The sequence below is a fragment of the Anopheles marshallii genome, chromosome 2 (assembly GCF_943734725.1).
Source record: "Anopheles marshallii chromosome 2, idAnoMarsDA_429_01, whole genome shotgun sequence".
In the NCBI taxonomy this organism is placed as follows: Eukaryota; Metazoa; Arthropoda; class Insecta; order Diptera; family Culicidae; genus Anopheles; species Anopheles marshallii.
The window spans coordinates 24,521,980-24,541,765 of record NC_071326.1 but is presented as its reverse complement, the minus strand read 5'-3'; the positions used below and the strand labels follow the sequence as shown (position 1 = coordinate 24,541,765).

General features: G+C 46.0%; 3 protein-coding genes and 2 non-coding genes across 5 annotated transcripts; 3 read left to right on the top strand and 2 right to left on the bottom strand.

The window, feature by feature from the left end:
* The first annotated feature begins 706 nt into the window (after window positions 1–706).
* Window positions 707–8,869, top strand: LOC128709751 (lipase 3-like). The gene is made up of 4 exons (XM_053804769.1): window positions 707–1,153; window positions 6,673–7,060; window positions 7,143–7,342; window positions 8,324–8,869. The coding sequence occupies exons 1-4, from the start codon at window positions 707–709 to the stop codon at window positions 8,867–8,869; spliced, it is 1,581 nt and encodes a 526-aa protein (XP_053660744.1).
* A 546-nt stretch (window positions 8,870–9,415) lies between these two features.
* On the top strand, window positions 9,416–10,918 carry LOC128719624 (26S proteasome non-ATPase regulatory subunit 13). Its single transcript, XM_053813252.1, has 5 exons — window positions 9,416–9,519; window positions 9,650–9,763; window positions 9,834–10,118; window positions 10,210–10,363; window positions 10,433–10,918. Exons 1-5 carry the CDS (start codon window positions 9,416–9,418, stop codon window positions 10,916–10,918), a joined length of 1,143 nt encoding a protein of 380 aa, XP_053669227.1.
* A 301-nt stretch (window positions 10,919–11,219) lies between these two features.
* On the bottom strand, window positions 11,220–15,263 carry LOC128719546 (putative glutathione-specific gamma-glutamylcyclotransferase 2). Its single transcript, XM_053813173.1, has 3 exons — window positions 15,090–15,263; window positions 12,577–12,612; window positions 11,220–11,741 (listed from the first exon to the last, which is right to left on the bottom strand). Exons 1-3 carry the CDS (start codon window positions 15,261–15,263, stop codon window positions 11,220–11,222), a joined length of 732 nt encoding a protein of 243 aa, XP_053669148.1.
* On the bottom strand, window positions 12,950–13,115 carry LOC128710532 (U1 spliceosomal RNA). The gene has a single exon (XR_008409908.1). It is a non-coding gene; the product is annotated as a U1 spliceosomal RNA (small nuclear RNA).
* A 3,730-nt stretch (window positions 15,264–18,993) lies between the features above and the next one.
* LOC128710531 (U1 spliceosomal RNA) lies at window positions 18,994–19,159 on the top strand. Its single transcript, XR_008409907.1, has one exon. It is a non-coding gene; the product is annotated as a U1 spliceosomal RNA (small nuclear RNA).
* The last annotated feature ends 627 nt before the right edge of the window (window positions 19,160–19,786 follow it).

Genomic DNA, 19,786 nt, shown 5'->3' with positions numbered 1-19,786 from the left:
CCCCCGTACGTTTGATTGCGCTCTGCAAGCACGCGGATCAGCTCGAGCTTCCTTAATCGGGGGCGCATTATCAGAGAATTACGGTAGATTATGGTGAATCATAGCAACCCGCATAGAATGCACCCCGGCAGTCGATCGTCGCCATCGTGTGCGGTGAAAGAACGGCCAGCAGAACTTTGTACCGTACGTTGATCGATAAGAACCCGAGACTAACATCGGCGAATTGATTGTGTGCCGAGCGGGCATCGAATAAATACGCACAACAGTCGGACGTGGGATTACAGTACGCGCCGGACAACAATTCAAAGTGTTATCGCGTGAAAGAGTTGCTTCTGCTTGGGTGGAAAAAGTTGGAACGAAAACGATCCGCATCGTCTCGCGACTCACTGACACACTTTTCGCGGTTGCCAACAAAAGCATTGGTATCCACCGGCCGAGACAACAGCCGCTGGCGGGTGACTCAGTCCGACAACTTGCACCAAGTGAAGATTCGCTTTTGTGCTTTACTGTGTGTGGCTGTGTGGTTTATCTGTGCTTTTTTTTTTGCAAAAATCAAGATCAAACGATTTGCCGTGCCGTTTCCTGGAATACAACCGGAAACTTTGAAACGAGAGAAAGGTTACCACCCGGGTTTGGTAAACCGTGCGAACCAAAGCAACGTCTGGGGAATTCTAACAATTCCGTAGTGAAACCCCTTTTTCCAACCATGGTTTCCTTTGGTGGGAAATTAATCCGGCCACCGGGCACGTTGATGCTCATCTTCCTGCTTCTCAGCCACCGACCGGCCAGTGCCGACGGTGGCCTGTTTGACAACTTCATCTCACAGCTCATGACGACGGCAGCGACGGCACAAAACTTCCTCGAAGACGCGTACGATCAGCGGCAGGGTCGGGGTACGGAACCACCCGTGCTCCCACCATCACCAGATTCACTTTCGCCCGTACTCATACCGGTTGGGAGTATTGATCTAGCGGCGGGGCAACCAACAACACCGCCAACTACGACCACATTTTCAGCTGGCACGACGACGACCACAACAACAACCACCACGACACACGGGACCCGCGCACCACTTCCGTTTTGGAATCCGTTTGTTTGGTTGCGCCCGAAAGAGGCGGCCATACCGTACAATCCGGACACCGATCTCAGCACGGTGAGTAGAGATGAAGCATTTTCAAGATTTTTAACATAACATTACCTCTTTCCATAATGTTCCCTTTTTTTCTACATTTTAAACGTGTCTTTCCTGGCCCTACCAGAATCTATCCAAAGGTGACGCTTGACATAAATGTATGTTTTCAGTTAAATTTTTAAGGGTCCTTGGCGAGCTTTTGTACTGTGATTGGAAGACATCCTTATGAGGTTTGGCCATTAAAGTTCCAATGCCAGCTTTTATTCGAAGTGTTGGAATGCTCTTCGATAAAATGTGTATCTTTAAACAATTAATACATTGTACGAGAAGGACGAGACTAGATCTGTCCAAAAGTTATCATACACTTGCCATTGCACCATCCAATTAACCATTATTAACTACGCTTGGCTCATCTTCGAAAACATGGTGTTGGAGTCGGCAAAGTTAAGCTTCTTGATGGAGGGTATAAAAGTACACGGCAGCCACGCTATATGTTACATTTCATATCGCATTCGTATATGTTCATTCGTTTTCCTTTGAGTATACACAAAGATTAACGTAATACGTAATAACCATGTTTAACCTAAAAGGGGTTGGAAAAATGGAGAGAGAAAACACCATAATTAGGTAGATTTGGTAAGTATTAGATGACGAAAAGCGGAAGACGAAACAGACGTGCTAAACTCGAACAAGTACAGGCAGTCCCCGAGATACGAGGATTCGAAGATACGCGGTTGTTGGAATTTTGACAGCTGAGTTACTTTATAGCACAAAATCTAAGCAAAAAGGTGTAAAATTGGTCGAAAATAGCTTCCTTTGTCATATAAAACATTTGTTTATAGTTTTTAGTTCAATGTATTACATGAAAAAGTAGCCTAGTTTGCTGAATAAATAAAGTGCAGAGAAGGAAGTCGACTGTCTAACTTTGAAGTATACACGATTAAACTTCCGGATTTGACTTACGCGGAAATTCGAGATAAGCGGGGTTTTCCCGGGTAATAGTGGTCTGCTATAATAGTGTATATTAGGGACTGCCTGTCTGCGATATTATACACACGCATGGGCTTAATCGATGGATGTAAGTGTTAGGTAAATCTGATTCCGATTCATGTATAAGAATGATTGAATTTGAATCTCTATTTCAAAGGTTTATGAATCATCCAATATTCATGAACTGTTCTGAAGAATCCATCTGAATCTGAAGAAATACTCTTTTGAAAGTCGATTCCTGATTTGGATGACTCCTCGCTAAAGATTCATATGAATAACTCTTCTCAATGGATTCATTAAGCACAACATGAGTTGTTACCATTCTGCATCAAACAGACCTCGTTTAACCATTACGACCCGGAATTGGCACGATAGTGAACAGATTTGTTTTCCTCAGTTCTGTCCAACGCTACTTCTAGATTACTTGTCCACGGATGACACTTTTGCACAACGATATTAATCTGGTCGATGCATTTCTTCACCATTCGGCCCGTACTTATTCGAAACTCTCGAGTCACTTTTCCACTCCAATGCCATCTGCAGCACTTTATGGACACTGTCTGCCATCAAATGATCGGAACATCGGTTTCTGTTTTGGCATTTGGATCTATTTGGAAGAAATAAAGTGTCTGAAAATAATGATAATAATTTCCTCGCACTGAAAATAAGTCTATTATTTAAAGCGTTGGTCGTTGTTCGTTGAGCGAAGCAGTTAGAACTTTTTAAAATAGTTTTAGATCTTCGCAGCGAATACGGTACAGTAAAAAAAACATGAACAGGATCAAAACAAACATTTTAAACTAATTCGTCATCACATATTTAATGTACCAGCGTCATTAAGAACGCAAAACAAGCATATTCTCGACTGTGCTTGTAAACTAATCTCTCCCAAGTAAAGCTTATCGCATGCTTATAGTTAACCAACAGCACAACTGTGCTGCAAAACAAACCGCATCAGTATGCGCGTTCCACCGTTGGAGCACTATTTGTAATAGCATGATTCATGATGGTATATCAGTGTAGTTTTTTTTTTATTCGTTAAATCACTAGCATGTGATTCAGTTAGCTTCGGAGAAATTAGATTAACTGAAGCAAAAATAAAGCACCCCGGGAGCATGACGGTTGCATGATTCTCTGTCCGTACGTAGTGCGAAGCATAAAAATGGCGCTGAGGCAAAATGGAAGGGATGGACCCGGCCAGCGTTTTGCCGGCTCCAGCTCGCGTAATCCGGACGCAGCTTTTGCCGCAAATCTTAATCCAATTTGGCCCGTTCGGGGGTGTAAGCGGGCCCGTGCACGGCTTTGCACCGGTACCGAACACACACACGACGCGGCCCACCGCACCGAATGTTCTCGTTCCGATGAGGCTAATTTAATTGCTCTAATAATCATCACACCTTCGCACCGCCGAACCGAGCGGATGGAAGCGGGAACGAATGCGGCGCGGGGCGAGAATTGAAGCGCAAATTTGACCATTACTGGCTGGTGCGGGCTTCCCTGAAAACGGTTTGATAAACGATCGATGAAAACTATTCTACCGGACGGTTGCCCATATTCAATGATCCTCCCAACACACACACACCGTACATTCATCGAAAGCGAAAGATGCATATCGTATTAAACAGCTGCGATTGAACGATGATAGTCGCGTCGGGTATGATAGCACCGTACACACCTCACCAGCCAACTGTTTAACGTAACCTTATTTCGAAGGTTTGAATAATGTATCGTGAAGCGTTCGTGTACCATCTTGCCGACAGGTCCGTTCCCCGAAATGGAAGGCTGGCAACGGCAAGCACAAGGAACAAAATTAATGGACATCAATGGCTAAACAACAAATAGTGCCACCCACCAGACATAATTACCCCCCCACGATCGGGAAAGGTGGGCTCCATACTGTCGACCGATAAAAATAGTATCCACAACGGAATTGGAAAGGATTCGCTGGTTGTGGTGCGCTGTGTTGTGTGTTCACTGACGGGCTTTTGTGACATAGAAACCCCCCCCCCCCCCACCAAAGCCCCGGTGCACCAGCTAGGAACGCTAGCTGAAAGTTAGGTTATTTTAGCCGGAAATGAACCATTCCATATCAAACGAACGAAACCCACCTAGATGGGATTGGTGGAGGGTACCATAAAACTGAACTACAGCCGGACACCAATAGTTCCAAACACGGAAGCACCGGGGAGGGAAATAAACAGCGCATGCATTCTCCTGAGCAACGATGGATTCTCGAGACGTGCGGCGGGAGGGGGAAGGAAATTGCATTGGGAACATTTGAAACCAACCGGCAGAGAGGGGCCACAATGGAAGCAAATACACAACAGCCATAATAGAGAGCGACCGGTCGTCTGTTGCAACTAAAAAGCGACCCAGCACGAAGGATGTCCGCGGTATGGGACACACAACACCAACACAATCGGATGCACGATAATAGCGGACGATGCATTATGTGGACGTTAGCAAATATGGTCCAAACGAACGTTTCCCTTGCTGTAGGATACATTTTAAAACTCGCTCCTAATCAGTCGATCGATCGTGTGTTGGCCTATGCGTCCTTAAGGATAACGAAGCATGTTCTGCTGTTTGCTAACTCGCACCCCGAGGGCTGAGCAAGACCTGGCCCACTCCCTCTCCCCATGTCACTGTCTTCTGGCAACAAAAATTTGGTATTTGCGTGTTCCAAAACAGCTAACAGTGTACGTGGTGGGCTTGGCCGCCTGAAACAAGGCCAATCATCATGGTCCGGAAATTGGACCGATAAATTACGGCTCTACTACAGCCCCATAGTCACTGTACCGGGCAGAAGTTGTCGGGCTTTCAAACACATAAAAACGAGGACATTCAAATATTGAAATTGTTTCTAGTGAAGTGGACGACTGTGAGGCATCCCTTCTGCGAGGAGAGTACAGCTGCTTATCCCTGCCCTGGGTCATTACGGCACCTTCAAGGACTTTTGATCCGTTACTGTGCGTGGAAGTGTTTTTTGGAAGACAGAAAGGCTTGCCTTCGGCTAATGTATGCATAAATTCTTCCCTAAAGAAGTCCAATCACCCGACCTCCTTCCCACCAGTGATAATAGCACCGACAGGAAGGAGTAAAAGTACAGTCTACGGAACATCCTGCAGTGTGTTGGTACGCAAAGAAAGCCACCAAACCGTTGGGCGTTGAACATTGATACAAAGAACTTCTGGCGGCAAAACAACACCGCCCATCCCCCCGGAATCGTCGTCGCAGGTCGTGCTCTGGCGCGCTAATGGAAGGACGTATTGTGCTTTTTATTTTAACGTCCCCGTTGTTGCCTTCGCAAGAAGAATGGCGTGCCATGAGGATGTCATGTCTGGGAGGGGTCGCGTAGCAAAGTAATTGGCCGTTTGCATGCACCCGGTCCTTTCTGGTTTTAAGGCTGTTCTTGACTGGTGATGGTTTGCGCAGTTTGCTGGCTACACAGCACAGTCAAGGACAAACGGCAATTTTTCTGTGGAGCTCTATAATTTTTTTGGGAAGCCGAAGGACTCCGTACCATTATTTATGGCCTTTAAAACGGACCCGGCCACTAGGTACTTTGATTTAGATAGTAAGGAAGTGTAGCTGATTGAAAGTTAATGGACACACGTGAAATATTAATGTTGGATTGGTTTTATTCGATTGACGAATAATTCATTTTCAAATGTTATTGAAATAAAACTGATATTTTTAGCCTTATTTTCAATAAATATATTAATGAAAAATAAAAGGATCAACATATAAATCCATCCAATTATATATTTTTCATTTGTGATTACATTCTTTCGATTGCTTTTGACTAAAGTGATGAGACTCATTTCAAATTCGCATGGTCTAATGGTTCGCCTTTCAGTCTTACCAAACCAGACGTGTTAGATCAACAACCAGAAGGGTTGTGGGAGTCCCGATGGTGTATTGGTAGTGGCGCCGGTCTTCGCACACCGGACAGGATAGGTCCAAAATCTCGCCCGGACCAAACTGCCGTATCACAAGTACTTTAAAACTATCCATAGCTTACACATAGTTAAAATAAATCTAGTGTGCCATAAATGGCAGACATGTGAACCCCTAGCTAGGTCGTTACGACAACAAGAAGGTGTTGGTTCGGATCTCAACAGATTCGGTAGGTCCCGTCGTAACAAGAACTTGTGATATTATCTGACCATGATTAGTCCTCTATCGCTAACTTTGAAAGTGTATGGGACTTCTTCTTCCCCAAAACACAGCTAGATTTGTTTTGCACCCTTAAAAGTAGTCTGAAGGAGCTTATATAAAAGACACATCAAACGATATTATAGTGGAGCGAAAGACCATAAGAAAGAATATTAAAAGTCTAATATTTATTTTATTGTAAATTATATAGTTTAACTAAAATTAGTTCAAAAAATCATAATAGTTCATCATAATTATGAGTCGTCATCATTTCTTCACTTCCTCACTCCCATGGGTCACTGCACCACAACACAACAATGCGGGCCATAAAATCAATCCATGTGTGCTGAATGTGGGGTTAACGTTGCCGTCCCTTGCTCTTGTACTTGCAGCCAGAAATAGCGGTTCGTCACGGCTACCAGGCGGAATCACACACGCTCAAAACGGCCGACGGTTATCTCCTGACATTGCATCGGTTGCCTTGCGGTCGCATCGGATGTCCGGCGCAAGGTGGCAAAGGTACGGGCCAACCCGTATTCCTCCAGCACGGTCTACTGTCCAGCTCGGCCGATTGGCTGTTGAGTGGGCCGGAAAAGGCGCTAGCCTTCATACTAGCAGATGCCGGCTATGACGTATGGTTGGGAAACGCGCGTGGCAATACCTACTCCCGCAAGCACGTCAGCTTCAGCAGCGATGAGACGGCGTTCTGGGACTTTAGCTGGCACGAAATGGCGATGTACGATATACCGGCCGAGATTGATTATCTGTACAACATTCGGGGTAGGTTTTGCGTAACGAGGCGCTAGTGATGTGATGGCGTTAATTGTAACAATCGGTCCGTTTTTTTCCCCCCGCCACACAGCACAAGAGCGCAACGATACGACGAGGAATCTGCTCTACGTGGGACATTCGATGGGTACGACAATGATCTTCGCACTGTTAGCCAGTCGCCCGGAGTACAATGAACGGCTGGAGGCCGTCTTTGCGCTGGCACCGGTTGCCTTTATGGGACACGTGAAAAGTCCCATCCGTCTGCTGGCACCGTTTTCGCACGATATCGAGGTAAGAAGGGTCAGGTCAATTTCTTGACCACAGACCACCCACGATGGAGTACGACCAAGAAAGTATGCGATTCCGTTTCGCACGGGTGCCGTTTCGGAACCGATTCCCAATGCCACTAAATTTTCATCTACATTCGTACGTGTATTTGTTTTTCATTTCATTTTGTGTCATACTATTCGTGCCGCTCGTCCATACGCGTACCTTCGCGTCGACCCCAATATATCTGCCGGTGGTCGTATCAGTAGATACCGCTAAACTATTTCGATAACCTTCGTGTTCCCAATTGGGTAGATGGTCTCGCAAATGACATTCTCAAACGACTCTCGTTACGATTGCTGGTGAGTTCTTGTGTTTCGCAGGATGCGCAGGACGCATGTACGCGAACATCCATTATAAGATTCCTTCTCCCCTTCCGGTGGTCCGGTGTTTCTACTCTTTCTACTGTCTCCTGTCTGGGATGTGGGTTGCGTATGGTTGTAACGTATGTCCATCCGGTCGTCGTCCTATTTACCCATCACATCGTCGTCCTATTGTCTGGCGGGTATTGTGCGTTATGTTTTATCTCTCCGCACACGGGACTGTCCTGCTTGCAGGGTAGGTCACGCTTTGGTTGATTGTTTTGTTGTACACTCGTTCTCTTTACATTGATTAAGCGCGAGCACGCAAGCTTTGCAGCTCTGATTTATAGTTGTACATTAAATATTTCGTTAAACGACGTTTTATGTGCTTAGGTTTGCTATGAAATGAAATATCTTTTGTAAATAGTTAAAATATTGGAAATGAAGTTCCATTAATGCTTTCACTCATCTCAATAACTTATCACGGATCTTTCCTCGCCCCACTTGGGACTAGCGGGAAGGTTATGAACATTGTACATTCTCATTTTAGTGGCTTTGTGGGGTACATTTTTTCTTTAAGCTATAAAATGAAACAACACATTTCCCGTGCGTCTAACGTGTACTTTTTCTCACCCTCCCACAGATGATTCTAAAATTCTTCGGCGGCAACGAGTTTATGCCGCAGAACAAAATCATTCGCTATCTCGCGAAATACGGCTGCGAACTGACCGAAGCGGAGAAGTACATCTGCGAGAACACTGTGTTCGTCCTGTGTGGTTTCGACAAGGAGCAGTATAATGCCACCCTGATGCCGGTCATCTTCGGTCACACACCTGCCGGCACGTCGACAAAAACGGTCGTACACTACGCGCAGGAAATTCACAACGAGGGCAACTTTCAGCTGTTCGATTACGGTGAAAGTGAAAACCATCGACGCTATGGGCGGGCAACGCCACCGGGCTACAATCTGGAAAACATTTCGACACCGATTGCACTGTTCTACGCGAACAACGATTGGCTGGCCGGGCCGATGGATGTGGCCAATCTGTTCAACCAGCTGCACCGCACCTCGATCGGTATGTTCAAGATACCGAACGATAACTTTAACCACGTGGACTTCCTGTGGGGTAACGATGCGCCGGAGGTGGTCTACAAGCAGCTCCTCATGCTGATGCAAAGATACAAGTAATACCGTCAGCCAAGCCATATCATGCTACAGAACAACGGTGAATGAATTCTTTCAAAGGGGAAATTCAAGCGAGCAAAAAACTATGACTGCATTTTCATGTTGAAAATCCTAACCGTTAAGACTTCAATGTATTTTGTGTTGTATGTATAAATAAATAATGAGCATCGATAGTTAAACCCGAGTTATAATTTTAATTTTGGTACGAAGATGGTTGATAAGCAATCAAATAACGATTTATTCAAATATTGCTCATTTTGCAATCGAACTATATAAACCTTGGATTATGGCGAACTCGAATCTTGTCATAGCTCATAGAGCCAAGGGTTGAATACTTCACTCGCATGTTTCGTGCCAAAAGGCAAGGCCAGAGTACTCAACCTACTGCCATAAGCGCGGCACCGGGTCGAAAAGTTATTGCAAATCATTCCGAACTGTCAAATCGCATGACATCAAAAAATATAAAAAAGTCCACGCAAAAGTTGCACAGAACAACTGCACGTATTTTTGTTGTTAAAACAGTTGGTTCGGTAAACGTAATTGAAAAACATGTCCAACGCAAACGTTGCAAGCTACCTGGCGGACCAGAAGAAAACCACCGACAAAGATCTAGCGGCCGAATGGACGGTGCTGGAAGAGTTGTACAATGAGAAGTAAGCAACATACCGAGTCCCCTAGTTGGAGAGATGCAAAACAACCTGCGCTTTAGTTTCCGCACGCTGTTTGGATGGTACCTTTTTGTAGTGATGTATTTCCCTAAAATGTTCTTCTCTTCTTCGTCAGGCTTTGGAATGAGTTAACGATAAAGTTGGACGCCTTCGTCAAGCATTCTGCACTACAGAATGAGGAAGCGTTGCTTGCCCTGTATCACAATTTCATCGCCTCCTTCGAAACAAAGTACGTGTTCCAACCTGTTCCGGATCTTCTTTGTGTTGAATTAACACAATCCTTTTACCATTTCTTTCAGAATTAACCCGTACGGTTTGGTAGAAATTCTGACCGTCGTTATTTCGTATCTATCGGATAAGAAGGAAGCCATCGCGTTTCTCGAGAAGCTAAAGGACAAGGTAAAAATCTGCGATCAAGCGGTCTGGATGTGCAAAGTGCTACAGGGCCAGATCCATCTCGAACACCTGAATCAGCTGGATGAGACGAAAAAAATCATCGAAGATCTGAAGGACATACTCGAGGAAGCGGGCAATGTAACACCGGTGCACGGTAAATACTATATGCTAGCAGCCAACTACTACCGGTATGTCTTTCGTGTGGATTGTTCATTGGACCGATGTTTGTGATCAAGGTTGGAAGCGATTCTAATTCTTTGTTGTTCTCGTCCTGTACAGTTTGGTCGGACAGCACAGTGATTACTATCGATGTGGTCTTCAATTTTTGGGATGTTCTATCGATACCTACCCGAGGGATCAGTGGGCTCAACAAGCTTTCTGTCTAGGATTGGCCGCATTGCTTGGCGAGGGCATCTACAACATCGGCGAACTGGTAAGTTGATGGTTTTGAAGCATAATCTATCTTTTTTATCACAACTCAACCTCGTATCATCCGTTCCAGCTAGCGCATCCGATTCTCGAATCGCTCAACGGTACAGAAAACGAATGGTTAGTGGAGCTGTTGCGCGCATTCAACTCCGGTGACATCGTGAAGTTCGAACAGATGAAACCGAAATGGAGCTCGATTGCCGATCTGGCCGCCCAGGAGGTGAAGCTGCGGCAGAAAATATCGCTCCTCTGTCTGATGGAAATGACGTTCAAGCGGCCGGCCAACAAACGCACGATTACGTTCGATGAAATCGCGAAGGAGGCTAAGCTACCGATCAAGGAGGTGGAAATACTGATCATGAAGGCACTGGCACAGGGTCTAGTAAAGGGTGCGATAGACGAGGTGGCCGGTGTAGTGAACATGACCTGGGTGCAGCCACGTGTGTTGGATCGAAAGCAGGTCGCCGGTATGGCTTCCACACTAGACACCTGGATGTCGTCCATCACGTCCATGGAGCAGCTGATCGAAAGCCGGGCAAGTGAAATCCTTACCAACTGAGTGGAAAACACACGATTGTGCTTTTGTTCATGCTGATGTTTACACTTAAATAAATGAATAAGACTACAATTTCATTATACCGTAAAACAATTTTATAGTCAACTATAGCAGCGTTCAGTAGTCTTAAAGCTAAGCATATCTTTAGAAGGGAACATGCACATCCGCACGTATCGTGCTTCTTTTTTGTGCGTAGGGATATTTAGCGAAAAAAAAAAATAATCATGTAAAGCGAAATGTTAAATGGCGTTCATAAGTGTGTGCATCATTGGTCTGCTCTCTCTCTCTCTCTCCTCCGAGACACTTAAATGTGCAAACAGCGAAGCTTGGTATCGGGAACACGGGAGGCAAACTCGAAGGTGACGTGGCGCCGCACCTCCTCATGCGTATCACGCCGGATCCGATGAGGTGTAACGCTTCCGATCAGCAGCAACTCGAGGCTCACGTTCGCTTCCGCCACGAACCGGCGCACGAGCCCCTCGAGCTCGAACAAATGCTCATCGGACGCGCCCGGCAATTCATCCCGCATGAACATGGCCAACCGCACCAGGTACTCGACATTGTGTCCGCTCGGACCGCGGCACTCGACAATTTGGCGTGCCGTCACCAGCAACGGTTCCTCGCCAATCCAGTGTTCGTTCTTGGGCGTTGCGATGTACACGAGCGCCGGAAATGCTTCACCGCTGATGCCGGACTGTTCGCTTGCCAGCCGGGGATAGAACTTGATGTACTCCGTCACGTACCCGCCCAGCGTGCACTCGCGCTGCCGCAGATAGTCCAATGCGTGCCCGCCGGTCACCCTAAATGCACAGCCCCATGTAATGCCCTGTTGGGAAGAAAACAGAAATTCACAGTTTGAATCTATTTTAAGTGTGCGTGGGTACTGTTGTAGAGCTCTGCGGTACGCATCGCTAGAACATGGATGTTGCTACCGTGAGTATATATGCACGCATGTTTCCAGAGAAACGGCGTGTGGTTCTTTCTAGCTCAACTCTCGTGGTTCCGTACGAGTTACCTCGATAACTCTTCAGTTGCTTCCCTCTCACCGGGGGGAGCATGCCATGGGAAAAGTCCCCGGGCCCATGACAGAAAGTGTCAGGACGTGAGCGTCCCTCTTGTCACGCAGTCAGAAGTTGGAGGGGGAGGTTTTTCCTTCCGGCTTAGACAGGGTGCAAAATTGCCAGACTATTCTAAAGTTATGTTGAGATTACCGGTTTCGGCGAGGGTAAAGACGCGTCGGGAGAGAGAACATCTCACTCTCACGCCCTTGCTCTCCCATCCAATCTCACACAATGGGGCTTACTCAGAAAGAACTGCTCTCTCTCCTTTTTTTCGTTCGTCGTTCATCTTGCTCTTACTTTGTTTACATCGCTCAAATGTCCAGTATCTTTTCGATGTTTTTGGACACACTATGCACTCTATGAGGAAATTAATTTGTATTATACTAATGTATTTGCTTCCCGGCCCCTTCAGACATGCATTTGATATGATGCTACCCTTATCTAGTTTCGCAACACCCTTTCCTATTGTGTTGATCGTAATTCAATCGCATTCACATTTAGCACCTGCTCCGATCTAAAAGGCCTATCGTCTATCATGTGTGTGTGTGTGTGTGGGAGCTGAATGCACTGAATGCTACAAATGCCCATATCATTACTTACCTCTTTGTCCTCGATTAAAGTGGCCACGCGACCCGGCTGCGTACAGTGAAACATGGGGAAGAGAAAGAAGAGCAGACGGAATCCGTGCATTAGATACATGACCGCGTAATATTATGCTTGCTGATGCGTGGATATCTGCGTGTAAATATTCACATGTTGCGTTCCGAAGCAGAACGCGACCGATGCCAGTGAGTAATACAGTTTACATGTGAAGGATGTCATGACTTGGTGACTCAGTAGGATCTAATATCGCATGACAACAATGGAACATCTTCCTAACGCCAACGTTTTGTAGCCTCTGTGCCCTTCATAACAGCAACAACTGCTAAGGGTTGAAAAGTTTATATTTTAACTTTTGTTCTAATTAATCAGATCGGGATGTGCGCGGACGCACTTCCCGGCTACCAAAAATTGCGCACACGAGTTATCCACATGAGGGATAATCGCAGAGGTCAACCCAGCCCAAGAGTGCAATGGCCAGGCCTCGCCCTGGGGGAACCGCCTTCGTGATCACGGTAACCCCTGTGCCAGGTAAGTATGCTTTCGGCCGGTCACACGCACCCACCCCATTGCCGACGGGTATGCTCCGTTTGCGATGGTTAACATTTCACCAAAAGGAAGCAAAGGATCGCGATGCTTTCTACCTACAACTCTCGCTAGAGGACAGCTCTGCTTTCTACCTGGAAGGTTTTGTGCCATCCTAACAAACTAACCAAAAAAGGAAAACAATGAATAAACAAATGCTTATCAGCTAATTAATTTCATTTGTAAACTTATTGATAACCGGTCACACAATACGCCTTCTAACAACAATGCAATCCATAGATCGCTGTAAGCGATTATGTCATGCCAAAGCCACACACACACAGAGGAATCAATTCTGGTTAAGTAATACTTAACATTCCACTGAACAGGTATCCGGACCATATTCCGCACGTGTGAAACTCTGCTATCAGCTACAACCAACAACAAAACGGCTAAACAGTCCACGTTTCTGCCGGCACACACATGCAGGTGTTTCGTATTATTTATGTTGTTGTTGCTGTCCCTATTGGCGTTCGTCGAATATTCGCCATCAAAGTAGGCAACGACATTAATACAACTGACGAACGCGTCATCCCAGCAAGCAGTGTTTTATAGGAATGTTTTATCAATCCTCTCTCACACACCCATATTGACGATGTGTTTATTACGCTGCCTAACGTGCCAAATGCGCTTCTACTATTTTTGTTGTTGTTGTTCTTTGTGTGTGCTACTATATATACAAAACACTTCCAACCCTTTGCCCCTAAATGGTGACAAACACCTTCCTCACATACTTCGATAGGGCGATGGTCAGTTTGTTGCTGAACTGGCCTGTGGAATAATCCCTCTGTTTTAACGATGTTTGAGCGCGTGCGGTGAAGTACTACCGCACTGTACAGGCAGTTCCTCAGATACGCGGTAAGCGATAATTGTGGATTGTTTTTGGTGTGTGTGTGTTTATAACACCAAATTTAGGAATAAAAGCAAAAAAAAGGTGATGATAATGCCTTCTATTCCTACTACAGTTTTATTCTTCTTTATCGGTCACAACAACCTCAAGAGGAGGTTTGTCATTTCTGGCTTTCTTTGACTTTATTTACCCGTAGCCGGATAGTCCGTACGGAGGTTCGGTCCGGATGGGACTTTGGACCGGTCTTGTCGTGTGAAAACCGGCGCCGTTAAAAATATATCATCGACCCGCACATTCAAAAGATTTCCTGGCCGTGCATTCCGGAACTTTATGGTAAACTAGAACTACCCAGTTCTTTTTGGAAAAGAACGAATTGCGAACCACGATTCTTTCATTCTTATTGTATTATAAAAAAAAACTTTGTTATACCACCATACTGCACAACTTAAAAATCATATGGCAAGTAGAGTTAATTGAGCAGTTAGTGTTCGAACTTGCTCAAGTAACTCAAGAAGAGTCAGGAAGCTGGATTCCCTAGTTGTGCCGAAGTTTCGTTCCGCTTCGGATTACAGCTGTCCGCTCGCTAAGATCTACAGCCCCGTTGAACAAGAAGCGACAAATCGGATGGAAGTATGTTTTCGACGAACAAACATTTTACACGCGATTTGACGATTCCTTCCTTTTCAGCCTATCTCGTCTACCACCTGTACTAACACACACCCGCCAACGCATACAAATCGATGGCCGTTTCGGTGCGATGTTATATGGTTCGCCAATTTTTTCGGCTCGTGTTGTGACAGGCGGCCGCACGGATAAAAATAGTTCCCACACACCCGTTCGCCACAAAGTTGCCGCACACTGTGGGGACGCACGAACAAAATTAGCATACGGGAGCATTTAACAAAAAAACACACAGTGAATCGTGTGCTGTTCCTCTCGCACACACCCATCTGTGTAAGTGGGTTTTGAGGGTTGGGAAACGTCTCAAGGGCTAGGTCTAGCAGCGCTGTAATAAGAATGCGGACACAGACAGGTGGAGCTTACAGTTTTTCGCCGGCCGGTTTGTGGATGCCCTTACCTTCTCTACCGTCCCACGGTGTGTCACATTGCCCTGCCAGAACCGGCGCACATACCCACGTATGTATCCGGTAATGCATTCGGTGTACTCAAAGCCCGGATACCAGCAGAGGGAACCGTATCCGAAAACCCACACGCTAGGCATCGTAGCAGGCGTGCCGTGTTGTGGCTCCATCGTTTGGAATCCTTGACAAATCTGTTCACGCCGCCAGCTATCAATCCCAGCCGTTCCACTTTCCGTTCTGGGTTTGTTTTGGTAAACACGATCGATCGGGGTCGAACGCGGGGCACGCGGTTGAAGGTTGGCGAAAGCACAATTTTTGCGACACACGTTCTGCTTCTTCTTTTCGATGTTTGCTGCTACTACCACACGCTTGGTGTGTGTGTGTGTGTAATCTCTGGTGTGTGTGTATGTTGACTAGCCTGAGCACACTAGCTGCGCGCGTGATCCTATGTAGCTTTGGTGTAACCGTTGCCGTTGGTGATTGATTGAGCTTGGCACACTTTTGCAAATTAATTCATCTTCATGATTTCTAACTCACCAAACAAAACAATGCACGTGTCCTTTTGGGTGGCCTAGCGGGAAATGGTGGTTTGGGGCGGGGTTTTTTTTTGTTTTGTAAACGGGTAATGTCACTTTCTCTAGTCACTGCATTCTGTAATATCTTCGCTAAAGCTTGCCGCTATACTAACACTCCCGACACACTACACAAACACACACTTATAATTTGAAGTCGTCTAGGTCGCTTCCTGACGCTAATCTCCCGGGGAGGACCCTCCAGGGCTAGAGTTTTAACTTTGCTAAACGAAACGGCAAATGTCGCCGCCGATGCCGATCCAGCAGAGGTAGGTAATGTCGTCGCGGTTGATTCTGGTCCAGCGCGACCGGATGTCGCGTCCCGTGCGCTAGTACGGCTGTGGCCGCCACTGTACGCTGCGTTGCCACTACTGATGCGGACGTTCTTCGGAAGCGGATGGATATTGGTGCGGTTAGTCGATCCGGTCTGCTAGCGGAAGGCTTCATAGTCTGCGGGTGGAAAAAATAAAAGAGTAAGTGAGAGGAAGCACAAAACTCGCATAAGTGTGCAGAACCGAAACCAGCACAACACACACAGCATCACACCCAGGGAACGGGGAACAGTTCCCGCAGACAAAGCGCGCCATATCACCGACCCATTATACCTCACACGCGCTTCACACACGCTGCCTGTGCGCTGGTGTGTGCGCGCGTTACGGGCGTACGGACACACGGGCACACACAAAGCGTGTGCGCGTGCACACGGCACGAACAAAATCCGTGCCTACGCCCCACCACGGCAATACGCAATCATTTATTTCCGCGCGGTTCGTGGTGTGTGCGCGAACGATTCGTGGCTTCGCCAATAAAGCTGGGTCTCGAAATGAAACAAAAAAAAACTACACCTCAAACACAGCACAGCATTCCAACACACACCACAGGAAGCCACACGATCCTCGAACAGATCGACAATGATTGGCAACGAAATAGAAGTCGACAGCGCGAGAGATGAGTTGTGTTGTTTTGGGTGTGTGAGAATAGTTTGCGAACAAAAAAAAAATGGCCAACTGGCAAAATTCATCTCATCCGAGTAGGTATCGTTTGCACGTTTAATCGCAGTACCTTATTGCGAATTCAAAGTTCCCTTTAATCCCGTTGGTAACTTACCGCGTGGTGCACGGAGACGATCGACTAATAAACAGCTGCTTAATTCAAACAACAACACCCGTTAACGGTGGAACACGCGCGCGTGCTGCACCACGAAACCGCGCGAATGAACCCGCTGCGAATGACGCATAACATTCGCAAACAAAAAAGGAAAAAAAAACCACCCCATTCAGAAGGTGCCCCACACATGAACTCGGGTGTGGGTTAGTTCATCTCACACCCGAGCGCCGTGTTCACTCCGCGCATCATTGCCGACGTGGACGACCTTGCTATTATTGCATTTTTCCGCGTCTGGTTCAATGTTTTGCTTCGCAGCTATTTTTTATGCAACAACACAGTGAGCAGCACACACAAGAACTATGAACGCGCCTTGAACTTGGCACCAGCGACAAAGAGGGAATTGGTGCAAAACGGGTGGTGCTGTTGCTCCCCGTTGATGTGCCCCTGCAGCAACCTAAACACGTCCTTGTTGCCAAAAAAGGTGTCCTTTTCGCCCAGTTAAGGTCAGAGAAGATGGAGCAGGGTGGATTTTCTGTTTGTTTGTGATTTTTCACTTACCCAATACCACTGTTGCTGCCCAGAGCGTACGCCACGCATCTGCATTGTTGGTGCCATGCCGCAAGAAAAACCTTTTGCCACCACCTTTTTTAACACGAAAAACAACCACAGCAAACGGAACCGTACGGAGACATGATTGCGAACGGTGAAGGAAATCGGTCAGCTAAACGAACTATTTAATTTAATCACACCGATCTGTTGGCCACGTTTTGATGGGGTTTGGTACACCGTTTTCCCAGCAGTGCGAGCACACAATTTAGCGGAACGCCGATTTTGGGTGGAAAGTTTTTCTTGCGGCGGTCAACGACAGTGGCAGAAAATGTTTCAACGATCTGTTCGGTCGCGATGTAGGCTGTTTTCTATTTTGTCTCCCCTCCCCATTCATCGATGGCTGACGCACACGCGCTCGCACTGCCGTGAAGTTAAGCACGGATTACACGGCCACCACCAAGTGGTACGGTTGGCACGACGACAGATTTGATTTACTGTTTTACATAAATTCTAAAGCAATAACGTTGATGCTCTTTTGAGGGTTTGAAGCGCTAATTAAGGGGAGAAATTACTTACTTACTAACTTTTAACTGGTAACTATTTAGCTGTTTTTTTTTATTCTAATCGAATTTTAAAGAATTTGACCAATCCGAGAAAAGACATTCGGCATGACCAATTTTTTTGCCATCGAATGTTGTTTTTTCTATTTAAAGGCAAGTTGTAATCAATGTAATTGTTCATAGGACTCCGAGAAATTGCAGATGCCGAATAGCACCTCGTTGTTTAGGGAAAAAACGCGTTTCCTCATAGAACATGAACGTATGGCATTGCATTAACTCTTTCCATTATAACTTAATTCAGTAAATTGATTTGAAATGTTAACTAGCTGCTCCTGAAACTGAAGCTTCGAAAAAATGGAAAAAGTATTTTTCGATTTTTTCAAACGCCCTCAAATTAAATGACTTCCTTAACACGTCCAGTGTCCAGTGGCCGTGTCAACAAGGTGATTTCTATAGAGCTTCTCCCAAATTTGAGTGATCGTGTTAAATTAAAACTTCATAAAAACATTTCTCTAACCACATTACGACAACCGCCGATTCAAGTGTTCCACTTGTTACCACAACATGCATCGTTGTGTAAACCGTGCCTAACTGTGTTGTATGCTTCATGTCAGGGGCGCGTTCGTCCGTCCGACACGGGTGCGTTTTCCCCTCAACCGGCTGATGCAATAACGTCATTGCTTTCCTCAGAAACGTCACGCACAACAAATGCGGCCAATTGTTTGCCAATGAATACAATTTTTTGTAACCATTCCATTCACGATTTGGAGGTCGTTTTTCCAAAAACAAAAACTACAACTTTCGAACAAAATGAACATCATAAAATGTATTTAATTTCATACAACATAAAACATAAAACACCTCTCTCTACCGAAAACATTGGACGCATTCCTCGGCTATGTTGTGTTTTCCTGCATGTTTTGTCTCTTGCGCTCTTTCACATTATCTACCCTTGATGTTCGCTTTGTTTCCTACACTCACCGAAGCATCATGGAAGCTGCGGGCGTGCGTACGAAGCATAGATGGGAGAGAGATGCGAACAGAGAAGTTAACCATCGCAAACGGAGCATACCCGTCGGCAATGGGGTGGGTGCGTGTGACCGGCCGAAAGCATACTTACCTGGCACAGGGGTTACCGTGATCACGAAGGCGGTTCCCCCAGGGCGAGGCCTGGCCATTGCACTCTTGGGCTGGGTTGACCCCTGCGATTATCCCTCATGTGGATAACTCGTGTGCGCAATTTTTGGTAGCCGGGAAGTGCGTCCGCGCACATCCCGATTTCAGACAATTAAAATAACAAGTAAATAAAACAATGTTTCTTCAACCTTATATTAAAAATTTGATGTTGGAGTACTTCATTTATCATATTATTCATACGGAAATATGTAGTAGGGAAATTACATCATGTTGCTACAGAAAGAAATTCTTTCTAGCGCAAAAATTGTCTACTATCTTCTAATATTCTAGAGGAAAATTAAATGTGCAAGTCTCTACGCAATCAAAAACGCCTGAAAGTAGTTTATCCTGCATACACATTCTGCAGAGAAAAAAAAAACTCTTCGCACGAGAAAATTCAAGCGCGAGCGAGAAAACTCGCCTTTGTCCCATTTTCCGATGGGAGGAGCCAAACGTTCAATCCTTTCAAGACGACGATTGAGCATACCCGAGCCATCGGGGAAAATGTTTTCCATGTACGATCATCATCAATGACAGTAGGATGCAAAACAAACAAATTCCTTGAAAGTGTTGGGACACTGGGACGCTGAAAACGAAATCATCCAAGCACGCGTGTTTAAACAATTCCTTGCCTTGCGGGATTGCATGGTTCGTAGCAGCTGCTGTTGTCTTACTTTTAAAGTGGTTCCCATAGCGATATGGTTGTGTGTGGGTGAGCAAGGATCGATG

Excerpts from the sequence above, each read along its gene's own strand:
- LOC128709751 (XM_053804769.1), top strand. The coding sequence starts at position 707 with ATGGTTTCCTTTGGTGGGAAATTAATCCGGCCACCGGGCACGTTGATG. Across the intron at positions 1,154-6,672 it reads CGGACACCGATCTCAGCACG|CCAGAAATAGCGGTTCGTCA; the intron begins GTGAGTAGAGAT and ends TTGTACTTGCAG. Across the intron at positions 7,343-8,323 it reads CGTTTTCGCACGATATCGAG|ATGATTCTAAAATTCTTCGG; the intron begins GTAAGAAGGGTC and ends ACCCTCCCACAG.
- LOC128719624 (XM_053813252.1), top strand. The coding sequence starts at position 9,416 with ATGTCCAACGCAAACGTTGCAAGCTACCTGGCGGACCAGAAGAAAACC. Across the intron at positions 10,119-10,209 it reads CTAGCAGCCAACTACTACCG|TTTGGTCGGACAGCACAGTG; the intron begins GTATGTCTTTCG and ends CGTCCTGTACAG. Across the intron at positions 10,364-10,432 it reads TCTACAACATCGGCGAACTG|CTAGCGCATCCGATTCTCGA; the intron begins GTAAGTTGATGG and ends CATCCGTTCCAG.
- LOC128719546 (XM_053813173.1), bottom strand. The coding sequence starts at position 15,263 with ATGGAGCCACAACACGGCACGCCTGCTACGATGCCTAGCGTGTGGGTT. Across the intron at positions 12,613-15,089 it reads ACCGTGGGACGGTAGAGAAG|CCGGGTCGCGTGGCCACTTT; the intron begins GTAAGGGCATCC and ends CACTGTACGCAG. Across the intron at positions 11,742-12,576 it reads CTTTAATCGAGGACAAAGAG|GGCATTACATGGGGCTGTGC; the intron begins GTAAGTAATGAT and ends TCTTCCCAACAG.